Source organism: Manis javanica, chromosome 6 (assembly GCF_040802235.1).
Source record: "Manis javanica isolate MJ-LG chromosome 6, MJ_LKY, whole genome shotgun sequence".
NCBI lineage: Eukaryota > Metazoa > Chordata > Mammalia > Pholidota > Manidae > Manis > Manis javanica.
In genome coordinates this window covers 87,541,457-87,557,101 of record NC_133161.1, presented here as the reverse complement: position 1 = coordinate 87,557,101, position 15,645 = coordinate 87,541,457, and the positions used below count along the sequence as shown (strand labels likewise).

The window sequence follows — 15,645 nt, the reverse complement described above, 5'->3', positions numbered from 1 at the left end:
GGTTTCCCTCTAGCTGGCCTAATGCTAGGGCCGGGTTTGCCAGGTGCAAGCTGTCCGGGAGGAAGGCACAGCCAGCTGTGTATCACAGAGGGGGTTCTCGGAGCTCCATAGCCAGCCAGGGGGCTGAAGCGCCTGAAAATTGTGAAAGTTCCCAACCTGCTGAGCAGAGGGGACCCAGACAATTTTGTCTACCTGTCCTTTCTCTTGAGCAGTAAGTTCTGTGCAATCCTTGCCTGTTTGGCAGCCCTCTCGCTGTTAGGACATCTCTCAGACTGTCTGCCTTTCTTTTGTCCCAGAGCAGCCAGATACAGATCCCTGCTTTCCACAAGTGGCTGGAATCTCATTCTCTCTAGGTATTCTGCTTGTCTTAGCTTTCCAAACCCCTAATCAGGAGAGCACCATGAAAGCACCATGAAATACAGGTTTGTGCTCCCAGAGCACATTTCCGGAGCTAGGTGTTCAGCAGTCCCAGGCCCTCAGTCCTTCCCTGCTCCATTTCTCTTCCTCTTGCCGGTGAACTGGGGTGTGGGAAGGGCTTGGGTGTTTCCGAGTCATAGCTTTGTTACATTACCCTGTTCCCATGAGGTTTATTCTTTCCTCCAGGTGTATGCAGTGTGGTGCAGCCCTCTTCCCTGTTGCTCTTTCAGGATTAGTTGTATTAATTATATTTTCGTATTATATGCGGTTTTAGGAGGAAGCCTCTGTCTCACCTCTCACACTGCCATCTTTTGTCTCCAGCTATAGGATTTCATTTTATCCCACTGCTGATGTCTACTTTATTCATTTGATTAAGGTGGTATTTTTTTCCCCTTTGTAATATGTATTTGTAGGAGGAAATGTGAAACCTTGTAAATATTTTCCTCCTCATTAGAATCCCAGAGTCATTTTTTTCATATATGTCTGGTTCAGATAACCTGTTTTAAGATAGGGTGATTACCAGGGTGAGTCTTACCTACTCACATGTGCCCTTTAAAAATGGAGAGTTTTTTTGTGACTGATCAAAGAAGAAGCCAGGGATTTGTAGCATAATTTAACTTTCTGTAAAATAGGGATGATAATGTCTATCTCATAGGATTATTTAGAGGGTCAAATGAGTTAATACATATAGAGCACTTAGATTAGTTAAGACCTGGCACACAGGAAGGCCTCACTACTTGGTGAAATTCTTGTAAATTAACATTAATGCAAATGTTCTCAGTTCTGATTTTTGTTCCTCTAATATTTCAGAAATAAATATTGGTATTCTTAAAAAGAAACAACAGTTCAGAAAGTATTTCTACTTGACCTTGGAATATGTTTTTATATTTATACTTCAAAATGTGTGTTAGTTTTCTAATCCTCCATAACAAATTAGCATAAGTTTAATTGCTTAAAACAACACTCATTTATCAGCTCACAGTTCTGTAGGTCAGAATTCTAGGCACTGTGTCGCTGACTTCTCTTTCGGATATCATAGGTTAAAATTAAAGTTTTGGCTGAACTATATTCTCATCTTGAGGTTCTGGGGAAAACCACTTCCAACTTCATTCAGATTGCTGGCAAAATTTAGTTCCTTGTGGTTATAAGAATGAGGTCTGAAGCTGTCTTACTGGTGTTCAGCTGAGAGCCTCAGGCCTGCTGGACACCACTGACAGTCTTTGCCACGTGGTCTTTCCATCTGCAAGCCAGCACAGTCATGTGGAATCCTTCTGAAACTCCTCTCTCTGACTTCTGTGACCATCCAGAGAACACTTTCTGCTTTTAAAGTGCTCTTTTGATCAGGTCATACTTGTCTAATTATCTCTTTACTTTTATTTTCCCATAAATAGTATAATCATTGGGTTGCTACTTGCATCTATAAAATCCTTTCAGAGTAGTACCTGAATTACTTTTTGGTTGAATAATTTGGAGGAGGTATGTGTATACCATGGACTGGGAGTCTTGAGGGCTATCTTAGAATTCTCCCTACTATAATATATATGTATCAGGTAGTTTTCTAACAAATAATTTCAAATACAGTGATGAAGCCTTGCTGAAAATCTCAGTGAGGAAGAGTTAGAAAAGCTTCCAAAATTGCCTGTCCTATCTTGTGGCAAGCTAGTTGCTATTCATAATAGATCGTTGTCCTCTTAAAGTAATCCAAATTTTTTTGCAATGTAAAGGAAGTCTCTCTGTTTCACCAGAATCAGGTTTTGATAACATGGTGTCTGTAAGATAATTCTAGCCGGAATAAGCAGGCAAAGAGAGGCAACAAAGGGCTGGGTAATTTATTTAAATACCCCCAGGTGATGTTCTCATGGCCTGGGTACTACAAGCCGGAGAAGTCACGCCCAGTTAGGAAGGTGGGGCACTTATAAGGGATTAGGAGGGGGAGGAGTGGGCAAGCTATCCTAAGGGGTGCTGAGAGGTACAGTTGGCTAAAGGTGACATAATAGACAACTAGAAACTTTTTTCCTTCTAAGAGGAAAGAGGCTGACATCCGGGTCCCAGTTGGCACATCAGGATGGAATTCAGGGAGAGCTGTCCGCTTTCCATATACGGCACGGACTTTGGGGTCTGGTCTGTTCTCCCCCTATGGCATCTCTCTGTTCTGTTTGCATGTCTTTGTTTTTCCTTTCTCCAGCCTAACATTCCAGCCTTTTGGTCATAATGGGCGACGACTCAATCTGGCTACTTCCGGCTGACAAGGGGCGTCGTGGGGGTTTGAGGCTGGTATGAGGCTGAAGGAGGGGGTTCAGTGGGAAGAGGTACGTAACGGTGAAGTAACATCTGGTTGGTGGTGACTCGGGTCATCTGGGTTAGCTGCTGTTGGAGGAACCAATGACCATACAGAAGATCCCTCACCCTCACGTAACCTCCTCACCACACGCTGAGATGGACCCCTCTCTCCGCTGGAAATTGTTCCTGGAAACAATGGCTGCAGACGCCTGGCTTCTGGCACCTGTATCCTCCTGGCACCACCATTAGAATGAACAAGTCCTCGACCTATAGTTACAGGGAACCTTCATTGATTTCCAACCTGAAGAAGTCCACATCTACTCATCCTTACTGTGGGGAGTCCTATCAACCCTTTCCTCCCGGTCCTCAAGCCCTTACTCCCTTCTCCGCCCCCATTCAGCAGGAAGCAGTCAGAGAGAAAAGCAACGTCCACAACCCCATAGAGGAGAAAGGAGGGAATGAAGGGCCCTCACCAGTAAGATGGCAAACTTCCAGCTTCTCTTCGGGGGGGGGCGTCCTCGGTTCCCACTGGTGCCACCTGAAGACCAATCACCTCTCTCCCCTCTCCCATTCCCAGCACCTAGCCAATAGCCACCAACCCCGTAGAAGTGACACCTCAGTCAGCTCATGCCCCTTCCTATATAACCCAACACCTTTCCCTAATAAAGCGGAATTCTCCAGTGAATTGCTGCTGTGTGTCGCTCCTTTCCTTTCAGTGTCCCTATTGGTTTAGAAGTGAATGCTCAGAATATCTCACAAATCCATGGTTGTAAATTCAAGCAGTGGTATCTCTGTGTGCCTGTAGACAATTATATTTTGCTTCTGTTCCCTCAGCTTACAAATGGGCATATAATAAAAGTGAAGTTGTCAGGAAAAAAAGCCATAACAGGTGGCCATAATTACCTCTTGATAATTATGCTTCTGTTACTATTATGAGCATGAATATTTCCTGTGTGCATAGTAGTTTCTTAATGAAGTTATGCCTCTTTTCCCTTCTTCCCTTTTCATTAATACAGCTAGTGATGAGTAAACGGTATGCTTGAAAATGAAGGAGTAATGGGGAGATAAATGAAGGACTGTATAGTGGTAGAGAAAGTTCATAAAAGAAAATCATCTAAAATTATTTGTTGGGCCTTGGAATTATTCTTGTAATTTTGTTAGCACCCTTTTTATGTTCATCCTCTGGGTAGTTGGCAGGACAGTTTAAAATACCTGTGGGCTTAAATTTAGATTTTGCTATAAATAAACACAATACACAGAAGTGAGAATTTGCTTATATTTGGGGAGTAATATAGGTGAATGGGCATAGTATTGGAGAGCATATTTCGATGTTAATAAACTTGTGAAAAATTTTTTGTATTAAGACAGAGGTTCTGTTTGTAAAATTCTACTTGTTAGTAAGACTAGGTTTTATAGATTTACTTTAATATAGAGATTGTGTTTGAACAATTAAAATACTCATAATCGTGTAGTTTTTATACACTCAGTAAGTTCTTGTGGATGACATGGGGGAAACACTAATTTATTAAGCTGGAAAAATTGTCTCCTAGTATTATCTCACTGCCTTTTTACTATTTTGTAAATAATCAATGATATATGTTAATGTTTGAACCAAAAAAAAGTATACTTTTATTTATCAAGTTGTTTACTACTCACTACTAACATTATGACACCTTAGTGTTATTAACTAATGCTTAGATCTGAAAATCTGAAACAGTTAAGAAACTTGGCCTCTCTCTACTTAACATTAGCAGAGTTTCAAAGATTTTTCTGCTCTAAACAGTTGCTTTTTATGAAATTTAATAGGAAAAACTTTTAAGGTTTTGGTCCATAAGTTCTCTGTATAGTTGTACATTATTCAATATGAAACACTTGAGACCAGATGAATAAATGACAGCAGCATGTTTTTAAGAATTTGCTTAAACTTTCAGTAGAATTAGTGTTGAATCATGGACAACTGTAAAGTAATTATGATTAGTTAGTGCTTCTCAGACATTAGCATGCATAGAATTCCTAGGGAGACTGTTAAGACAGATTCCTGGATCTCATCCTCAGAGCTGATCTAGTATGCCTGTGATAGTGCCAAGACATTGGAATTACAGTCTCAGCTAGTGCTGTCAATCTCATTTGAGTTGTAGAGAACTAGATTATGTGTGAGAACGTTCAAACCATGGCAAATAGCAGGTTATGTAATGAATGTTTTATTGTCCTTTGTGACCTAATTAGTGACCAAAAATTACAAATTACGCTTTGTTAAATTACTTTATATCCAGAGGTTAATACATAAGGCAGGATTTGGCAAATTAAGGAATATTTTATATGTTGCTTTACTGTCATTATTCATATTTGCTGTTTTATTATTATAATAATAAACTATAATAATATTTTGCTTGAGCAGTTGTATTGAAATAAAATTGCCTGAATTCTAACAAAAATTTTATTCGAAAAATAATTCCTAATTGTGGTAGTTAATTTTTTTCTCTCCTCTTCCCTCATTTATTTACAGGCAGTACTTAATTTTCCTAAGTATTGTGAACCTGTGGTAAAAGGAGAAGGTAACTATGTTATTTTAGTTATTAATACTTCTTTTGAAAAAATTTCTGTAAAATCTAAATTACTGGTATTTTCTCCCCGTTGGGGTAGCCAGTGAACGTGATACTCGCAAACTCTGGAGAAATATTGAACCTCATTTGAAGAAAGCCATGCAGACTGTTTACCTCAGGGAGATATCAAGGTAATTTTCTGTTTAGTATGTGTGTTTTTATCTTTACTTGGGATATTTATGAAAGGATACATGTATACCTTCACATGGAAAAACTTTTGAAGTTGAATCATTTATTATTTTGGGGAAGGACAAATAACTTTTAACTAGTGTTTTACACAATTTGAAACACGGCATATATTTAACAATTTTCAATTTTTAAAAATCAGTTACAGCTTTGATTTTATATTTATGATAGGTATTTGAATGGTATAATGAAAATTTGATTATTAAATGTATAAACTAAGTCATTACCTACATTTGTCTATTAGTAGAATTTCATATTCTAGTATGTGAAACTAGAATATGTGAAATTTCATATTCTAGTAATGAAACTTCTGTGGAGACATGGCGGCACAAAGTGTAGTGGGAAGAACAGGGTTTTTATTTCTAGCTCTGCCATTTTCTTCACTCTGTAGTCTTAACAAGTCACCTAAAACTTCTAGCCCTTGGCTTCCTCCTCCTAACAAACCTTAGAAGATTTAAATAATATATTTGAAAATGATTGTGAATTATAAAGTGGTTAAGCCTATTTTACAAAGTAATACAGGAAATCAGAACATCAGTGCTATCTGCTTTTCTCACTTTGTAATCACTTTTGTTATTTTTCTCTCATAAATACTTTATTTTATAACTACTTTTCTTTACTAAATTTGCTTTTAATTTCATTAGCTAATGAAACTATTAATTCAGGTAAAAATTTAATAGGTTCTGAATAAGTAGAAACATTGCAACGGTACTGTTATTCCTCTTTCCGGTCATAAAAGGCATTTGAAGAGGATTTTTGGACATCACAGAATAGAAAAACCTCTAATCTGTCCTTTTAAAGATAGATAAATTTGGATGCTTGTTAATATGACTCTTCAAAAATAAAGGACTTATAGTTCCCCATAAGATAATGATGACCAGCTAAATCTTCTCTCCACAAGAACAATGAGAGCAAATAAAATCACTCATAACCCTTGCCTGCCATACAGATAGAAGTCTATAAAGTTGACTACACACTTCAAGTTATATGTAAATAGTGAAATAAACAACCAAAGCCAGCAGAGCCATCTCTGGAGCTCATGCTGAAATGAAAAGTTAAGCAAAGACTGCAAGGAAACGGGATGACAGTGAGGGCAGGGGGTAGGGTTGACTAGTAGGGGTGAAATACATCTGAAATCATCTCCAGAAAGAGAAAGTCCAACCCTTAGTGGGAAAATATTGAGAATAAAAGAGACCTGAAGGATTAGAGCTCTGGATACTGGAGAATGCAAAGTAAATGTTGTAAGAATATATAGGACAAGATTTAGCATAGTAGTCTTGGGAAAGTACAATTCCTGACTGGATATAGGGAGGGGATTTGGAAGGACATGACATCTGGGGGTTGTAGTGAAGACAGAAGCAAGGGGTGGAAATTAAAAATAATTCCCCACTACCATCAAACAAAAAGAGAATGGCAAAAGCAGAAAATCAGCTAATCCCTCCCCATCACAATGGCAGTATATATTAAAGGAACTGCACTTGATTATTACAGAAGAAAGCATTTTAGTATTAAGTCTAATAAGTTGACCCAAACCTTTATTCCTGCATTCACAGAATCATATTTGTTGATCCAGGCGAACTTTGGGCATTTCAAAATGAAGACAAAACAATATAGAAAAGCCATAAACTGGTATTCTAAGGAGAAACAGAAAATGTGAATAAAAGCACTTCAGCTAATGAAAATTACTCCTTCCCACCCAAAATAAAGAAGAGAAAGATTAACACAGTTCTCCAACCTGATTTACATTTTAAACAAACATTTTCAGATATGAAAAATACCTTTAAATAGAAATTCAACTCAGAATAAATGGACAAAGTGCAGGAGGATGTGAAACAAAAATTGACCAGACTTAGGAGCGGAATTCAAGCAAAAGTAATCATCTCAATAATGACAATGAAATTTTAAAATAGCCAAGGGAGAGTAGATTCAACAGAATATAGTAAAGGATATCAAGAAGAAGACTAAAACAAGTAAGAGATCCAAACCAGATAGATAAAAATAATCAAGTAGAATGTAATAAATGTGACAGGCAAAGAAGATTGAATATATGTATGATTGGAGTTCCCAAAGAACAAATAGAAAACTGGGTTTGAATCAAGATCTCAAACTATAAACCAAGAAAAACTTCCCAAAAGTAAAATATCTGGCTTTACCTGTTAAAGGGTTCATCTTTCCTTTGACCCAGAATGGTCGATTCTGAGACTCTCCTAGTCTATGCTTTGTAACCAATTAGTAGTTTAACACAATACACACTTATCTTACATTTACAGATGTCAGAAATCTAATATGGGTGCACAAGGCTGGATTCCGTCTGGAGGCTTTTGGGGAGGATCTGTTTCTTTGCCTTTTCTAACATCTAGAGGCTACCTGCATTCCTTGGCTTTGTGTTTCTTCCTCCATCTTCAAAACCAGCAATGTATCATTTTCTCTTTTCTCTGACCACCTGTCTTGTTCTTAGAAGAATCCTTCTGATTAGATTGATCCTACCCACATTATCCAGAATAAGCTCCCCATCTCAAGATCCTTAATTCAGTCACATCTGCAAAGTCTCATGCCACATTAAGTTATAGTCAAAGTTTCCAGAGCTTCAAGCATGGGCATCTTTAGGGGACTGTCACTCAGTTTACTGCAGAGTTTCTTGTACTTTAGCTTTAAAAATTAAATTAAATTTTAAGAAATCTCTGAGTTTCCAGGCAAAAAAGATAAATCACTTACAAAGGAAAAGTGAATCTGTAATAAAAAAGACGAGTGGATACCACTTTCAAGAAACTCAAGGAGAAAGGAAGTGTAAAGCAAAAGATTTTATATCAAGTATCAGGTCTCTAGGAATAGTTTTAAACATATAAGAACTCAGGGAACACTACATTCACAGAACATTTCCGAAGAGTCTTCTAGTGACAACGTTGGTGCAATAGAGATGACTAGGGAAATTTTGGCAAAAGGATTGATGATAAGCACTGAATTTAATTAATTTGAGCTCAGAACAAAAATGAAAATGGGAAAAGGGTAGAAAAATATTGTGTAAATGTTACATGTTCAGACATGGTAGGAATAACACAGTTATTAATACATTTTAAGAGAGGAGAGAGGAAAGTAGAACAAACTCAGTGATTATACAGTTAAAAGATGGGTGTCAATAATTTAGAAGCTAAAACTTTTTTTTTAAGTATATGTCTCATATCCTTTCTTAGCCCTCTCACCTCCCTAAAATTATATAATTTTTGGCTTGTCCTCTTGTATCTTTTAAAAAAAATTTTCACATATTTTTGTATATGCAAAGATATCTTCCTTTTGCAATTAATATATAATCTGTAACATGTTTCTTTCATAAAAGGTATAGAACAAAGAAATGAACATTGCTAATCTGATGCCTTGCTGAGGCATTCTGAAAACCTTTGTTTCTAATGAGTAAATTGCTAGATTTCTGTATGTGTTTATTTTCCTTTTTGAATAAAAATTTTTGATAGTTAAGGCAGTTTTCATTTTTGTCCCAACTAGTTAGGTACCTTTATAGTCATGAAATTTATAATGCCCATAGATGCATTTTTTCCTGCAATGTCTCATGAAGGATTAGTGAGACTTTCCAATAGTGTAATGGAGAAATGACATTGTAAGCCTGGTGATAATCCAGTCCATTTGAAAGTGTTCAAATCACATCAAAGTAAATCACTCATCCGTTTTGTTTCCACAGTCCCCCCTGAATCCCATTCACCCACATATAATAAAATTTACTAAGTCAGAAAATAATAGTCATATATTTCTTATTTCCTGAGATTTAATAATTGAGATAAGCAGAAGGAAGAAAATAAAAGTCCTAGATGGCTGGATCCTGACTCAGCAAGCTGTTTGGAATACATGTTGTTTTTATAGCTTTAATGAGCAGTTTGGACGAATTATGAAAAAGACTCCAACCTGCTCCCTGATTTATCTTAAAATTCTAGCCTATTCAACATCAATTAATATAACTATTATGACTCTGAATCACCTCTGGACCTTGCTAGTTTATATATATTTATTTAGAACATGGACAAACTTTTTAGTCAGAGCTCAGTTGAAACTCTGGTTCCACATTTAGGATATTTGCAGCCTTAGTCAAATTAGTTAAATTCTCTGACTCTCAGTTTTGTCTTTTGTAAAAAAAGAAAAATGATGCTATCTATAAATTCATGAGGATTAAATGGGATATGTTAAGGGCTGGGTTTACAAAACATTAGTAAGTGTTAGTTTCCTCTCTTTCCTTTAAAGACGGTCAATTTTCCCTTTATTATCCTTTGAGAATTTAACAATATTAAATAGGTAATTGCTGTATAAGAAAATTTTACCAATTTAAACGCATGAAGTGTAGTAATAACATTGTAACTGATAAAATTTTTATTTGCTTTCATAAGAAATAATGAATGTAAAAATACCTTATAATCTGAGAATCATTATTCAGGTATAAGATGGAGGAAATTATCTATTTTGAAAGTCATCTTATTGGACTAGGTCTGCTCTCTGCTTAGGCTGCCAGTAGTAGCTTATCATAATTTCCCATATTACTGTTTTTAAGCATACCTGCTTGAAACTAAAGGTTCAGTTCCAGACCACGGCAATTAAGTGAATCTCTCAACAAAGCAAATCAAATGAATTTTTGATTTGCCAGTGTGTATGAAAGTATGTTTATGTTTTATTGTGGTCTGTTAAGTATGCAATAGCATTATGTCTAAAAATCAATGTATATACTTTAATTTAAAAATACTTTATTGTTAAAAATATTAAGCATCATCTCAGCTTTCAGCGAGTGATCTTTTAACCAGTGTAGGATCTTGCCTCGATGTTGAAAGCTAACTGATCAGAGTGCTGGAGGCTGAAGGTGCGGTAACTAGCAATTTCTTAAAATAAGACAACAAAGTTTGCCACATCATTTGACTCTCTTCCTTTCATGAATAATTTCTCTGTAGCATGTGATGCTGTTCAATAGCATTTTACCTACAGTAAAACTTTTTTCAAAATTGGAGTTAGTGTTCTCAAACTCTGCCACTACTTTATCAACATAAACTTGGTTGCTTTCATTTACTTCATTTAGTTGACATCATTTCAGCAATCTTCACAGCATCTTCACCAGGAATAAATTCTATCTCAAGAAACTTCTTTCTTTACTCATCCATGAGAAGCAACTCCTCCATGAAGTTTTTACTATGAGATTGCAGCAATTCAGTCACATTTTCAGGCTCCACTTCTAGTTCTCTTCCTGTTTTCATCACTCCTGTAGGTACTTCACTGAAGTCTTGAACCCCTCCAACTCATCCATGTAGACTGGAATCAATTTCCTACGAATTCCTGCTACTGTTTATATTTTGACCTCTTCCTATGAATCATACATATTCCTAATAGCATCTAGATTGGTGAATCCTTTCCAGAAGGTTTTCAATTTCCTTTGCCCAGATCCATCAGAGGAATCACTATTTATAGCAGCTATAGTCTTACAAAATGTATTTCTTAAATAATAAAACTTGAAAGTCAAAGTGACTCCTAGATATATGGGCTGCAAAATGGTTGTGTTAGGAAACATGAAAACAGCATTCATCTCATTGTACATCTCCGTAAGAGTTCTTGATTGACCAGGTGCATTGTTTAACAATCATATTTTGAAAGGAACTTTTTTTCCTTAGAAGTAGGTCTCAACAGTGAGCTTAAACTGTATTCAGTGGGCTTAAAAATTACAACCATGTTGTAAACAGATGTGCTGTTATCCAGGCTTTGTTGTCCCATTTATAGAGCCAGACAGAACACATTTAGCATAATTCTTAAGGGCCCTCAGATATTCAGAATGGTAAGTGAGCATTGGCTTCAACTTAAAGCCAGCTGCTACATTAGCCCCTAAAAGAAAATCGGTCTGTCTTTTGAAGCTTTGAAGCCAGGCATTGACTTCTCATCTCTAGCTATGAAAGTCCTAGATAGCTGCTGCTTCCACTAGAAGGCTGTTTCATCTACATTGAAAATCTGTTCTGTATGTAGCCACCTTGTTTAATTAACTTGTATAATTTGCTGCAGCTTCTACATCAGCACTTGCTGGTTCACCTTCCATTTTTATGTTCTTGAGATAGTTTTTATCCTTCAACTCATGAGTCAACTTCTGCCAGCCTTTAGGTTTTCTTCTGCAGCTTCCCCACCTCTCTCAGCCTTCACAGAATTGAAGAGTTAGGGCCTTGCTCTGGATTAGGCTTTGCTTAAAGGAATGTTGTGGCTGGTTTGATCTTCTATCCAGACCACTAAAACTTACTCCACATCAGTAATAAGGCTGTTTTGATTTCTTACTGTCCACTTCTTCCCTGGAGTAGCACTTTTAATTTCTTTAAATAACTTTTTCTTTGCATTTTCAGCTTGGCTAACTCGTGCAAGGGGCCTATATTTTGGCCTCTCTCAGGTTTTGGCATGCCTTCCTCACTAACCTTAATCATTTCTAGTGTTTGATTTAAATTGAGAGATGTGTGACTTCCTTTTACTTGAACACTTAGAGACCATCGTGGGGTTGTTAACTGACCTAATTTGAATATTGTTGTGCCTCAGGGAATAGGGAGGCCTGAGGAGACAGAGAGAGATGGAGGAACAGTCATAACACACGTTTAAGTTCAACACTTCACATGGGCCCAGTTCATGGCACCCCAAAACAATTACAGTAGAAACATTGAAGATAACTGATCACAGATCACCATAAGAAATACAATAATAAAAAGTTTAAAGTATTGTGAGAATTACCAAAATGAAGTAATCAAATGCTGTTGGAAAAATGGTACTGATAGAGACTTGCTCAATGTGGGGTTGCCACAGACCTTTTGTTAGAAAAAAAAAATGGCAGTATCTGTGAAGCACAGTAAACAAGGTATGCTTGTATTTTGAGAATTTTCAGCTTTGCTTATAGATATAAAATACATATACCATTTTATTTTGGATGGTTAATTGTTCTACTCTGGCATTTATTTTTAAATTAGTATTTTAAGAGCTGTATTAAGAGAGTTTCAGCATCAAACTGCCCTGTTTTTTTATGAGAAGGTTGATTTATTCAAGATCGTATAGCTAAGACATCTGTCTCCCAGGGCAGTCTTTGTACTGGACTATAGTGTTTTTCCTTATGAATTTGATTTGTCATATCATATTCTTAATCATACTTGAGGCTCTTTAATAGTTTTAATTGCAGGTAAGGTCAGAGTGGGGTAGTGTAAATAGTATGAACTTGGTAGGCATTCTACAGAAATTCAGCTCTGAGCTGTACTACTGATTGGGTGTTTTTAGGCAGCTTCACCTATGGGCCTCAGTTTTCTGATTTAGTAATACTTATTTTAAGAGATTGTTATAGAGTTTAGAAATAGTGTGTAACAATGGTATCTTAATATGGTAACTGGAACATTGGGAGTTTTATTATGGTAGATGATACTACTTTTTGATAGTGTTACAATTATCACCAGAAAAAGATGTTTTTTAATTACCATTGGTTATTGATATAAAAATTTATATTCTAGTATACACTGATTTTGTAGATGTACAAACATGTATACTTCATGTATATAATACTTGTATTATTGACTATTTTATCATTAAATCAAAATTTTATTTTTTCTAGGACTGTTCTAAGTACGGTACACTGATTTCATGTATTTTTAGTTAATTATTGCTCTTCTCTTTTCTTTCAGTTCACAGTGGGAAAAGCTACAGAAAGATGACACAGATCCAGGACAGCTGAAAGGTAACAAAGAAATACTGAGACAGTTGCCAGAGATACTTCTTTAACTGATTACTAATAATCAAGATGCTATAAAGTTAATACTAAAGGTAGGGTAGGGTTAGTCTATAAATGTGTTATAAAAGACAATTTACTAAGTGAAGCTCAGTTTTCTACTTTCTAATGTTGGATTTATCATGTGAGAATAAAACAATTTGTATTTCTTTAAATTCTTTAGTTAAAACAATCAAAACAATCAAGTATATGACAATTTTATCTCAGTATGTGTGTTTCTTGAGTTGTATGGAATAAAATCCAATTTATATTAACCCAGTTTGGGGGATGCATTTCAGCTGGTTATGTTTTAAAAGCTTTGTATTTTTTGCTTTCTTTAAAGAAACTGTTACTTTGGATTTATTCTGCTAGAACAATTTTTACTTAAAAAAATGAGTATCTAAAATATTCTTATTTAAAAAAATCAGTAGGTAGCAGTTAGGGGACATGATGTAAAATGAAGTGGTTGACATTTTGTTTTGGTTTCTAACTTGAGATGCTGTACAAGTGATTTTCAGTTTTTTGTTGTAATGGAAAGAAATAGATGCTAAAGTTAGAAAATTTGCAATAATTGGTCTGTGCTACTCCCTAATGGTGTGACCTTGAACCAACTCAGTGTCTTCATTTAAAATGGGAAAAATAATCTAGCTGTAAGTTACTGCAAAGAATCAGAAATGCTTAAGTAAAGCACAGTGTCTGACACATATTAGATATCCAATAAATAGCAGATTCCTTCCTCCCTTCCCATAAGTACCAGTGCTGCTTGATTAGCTCTGTTTTTTATTTATCCATTCAGTTATTTCCTTTGTGCAAGGCAGTGTAGAGATAAAAAAAAAATCAGATGCTTCTTCAGAGAACAGTATAGCTTGGTAAGAAATATAATTTATGGATAATTAACTGTTAATGTAACGTATAAAGTAATGTGGGCCATAGTGAAATACATAAAGGAAGTCATAGTAAAAGCAGATTTTTAAATTTTGGGACAGGGAAGGTTTAATGTATAGTGTGGCTTTGAAGGTCTGGTTCAATAGGATTTAGACTTCAGAACTGGAGAAGTCAATAAGAATAGAACAAGCAAAGCTTATCAGTAGTGTCCACCACCACCGACCTATTTCTGTCACTTTAAACGCAGGGTGTACGTCTTTTTGACTGAAAAATACCATATTGGAAGTCAAAAGATAAGTGAGGAAAGATAAGAGATACTTAAAATCTAATGGTAACTTATTAAAAACCTTCATAAAAGTTTTTTGCCATGTAGGTCTCTCAGCACATACTCATGTGGAACTTCCATATTATTCTAAGTTTATTCTAATTGCTGCATACCTTGCTTCATACAATCCAGCAAGAACTGATAAGAGGTTCTTCCTTAAGGTAATAATTACATCTTTTCACTTGTATGAGAGATGGGGATAATTTTAAGGGTGCTAACTCCTTTATTCTAAAGCTCTTAAAGTAGTGTCATGTACTCTATACATCATTATCCAGAACGTTGGAGAAGTCCTATTTTAGAATTATTTTCTTTCTGAAACAAATAATATGCAGTTTGCTATATTATTAAATGTATTTATAATCAATTTTTTTTTTTTGCTTCTTTCTCCCACTAGTCTTCAGTTTCATGAGGGCAAGGACCATATCTATTTTTCCCCCGTGTTGAATCCCAAGAGCTCAGCTAAATGCTCTTAATCAGTGTTTTTTATGTGAATTGATATCCTGCTTAAGGGATGATTAAAAGCTCATTTATCTTAGTAATTTTTGTTTTTAAAGAAATAAAGCTGTAATAAATCAATATAAGTTTTTTGTAATGAAGTATCACTTTCATTTAAAAACCTTTTTATCATCGTGGACAGGTAATCTTGTATATGTTGAAAATCTAAGTGAAATTACCCTAAAATACGTTGGTATTTTAAGGTGATATTTTAGGTTCTAAGGAAAAGAAAATAAACAGCCCTAAAATACATAAATTAGCATCATGTGTGCCATGTTTTAAACAAATTATGTTTTCTGTTTTTGTAGAATACTTTTTTTTAAATCTTGGAAACTATTTTCTTTAATTGCAGCATCATGGGAAAATCAAGAAAACCAACTTTCTAAAGAAACATGAGAAGGTATTTATATTTTAATTTCTCTAATGGGAAAAACTTAGGAATTTAATGTACTGTTGGAAGTGGACATAGCATGCCTTATTATTAGTCACTTGGACATGAGAAGTTATATTGATACACATCATAATTACATTATAGTAGTATTTTATTATGTTGAATACAGTGATTGAAGGTGCATTCAAGTGAGCTTATTCCCATGCATGTAAATACAGATTCTTATTGTATTTGCCATTGCTAATACAGACTTTGCCTTCCTTTTTAAATGGGAAGCCAGTTTGCATTTGTAGCACACAAAATCAGTTCA

General features: G+C 35.5%; 1 protein-coding gene across 4 annotated transcripts in view; it reads left to right on the top strand.

Annotated features, from left to right (window-relative positions):
- Positions 1-15,645, top strand: part of ORC5 (origin recognition complex subunit 5) — an 89,431-nt gene that overhangs the window by 38,684 nt on the left and 35,102 nt on the right. For all 4 annotated transcript variants that reach the window (XR_012132371.1, XM_073238980.1, XM_037001408.2 and 1 more), the window contains 5 exons: positions 5,204-5,252; positions 5,341-5,431; positions 13,157-13,209; positions 14,498-14,610; positions 15,297-15,344. Coding sequence is in view for 3 of the 4 variants with exons in the window: in XM_073238980.1 (XP_073095081.1) it covers positions 5,204-5,252; positions 5,341-5,431; positions 13,157-13,209; positions 14,498-14,610; positions 15,297-15,344 (354 nt within the window). In the remaining variant the exon portion in view is untranslated. The remainder of the gene's footprint in view (positions 1-5,203; positions 5,253-5,340; positions 5,432-13,156; positions 13,210-14,497; positions 14,611-15,296; positions 15,345-15,645) is intronic.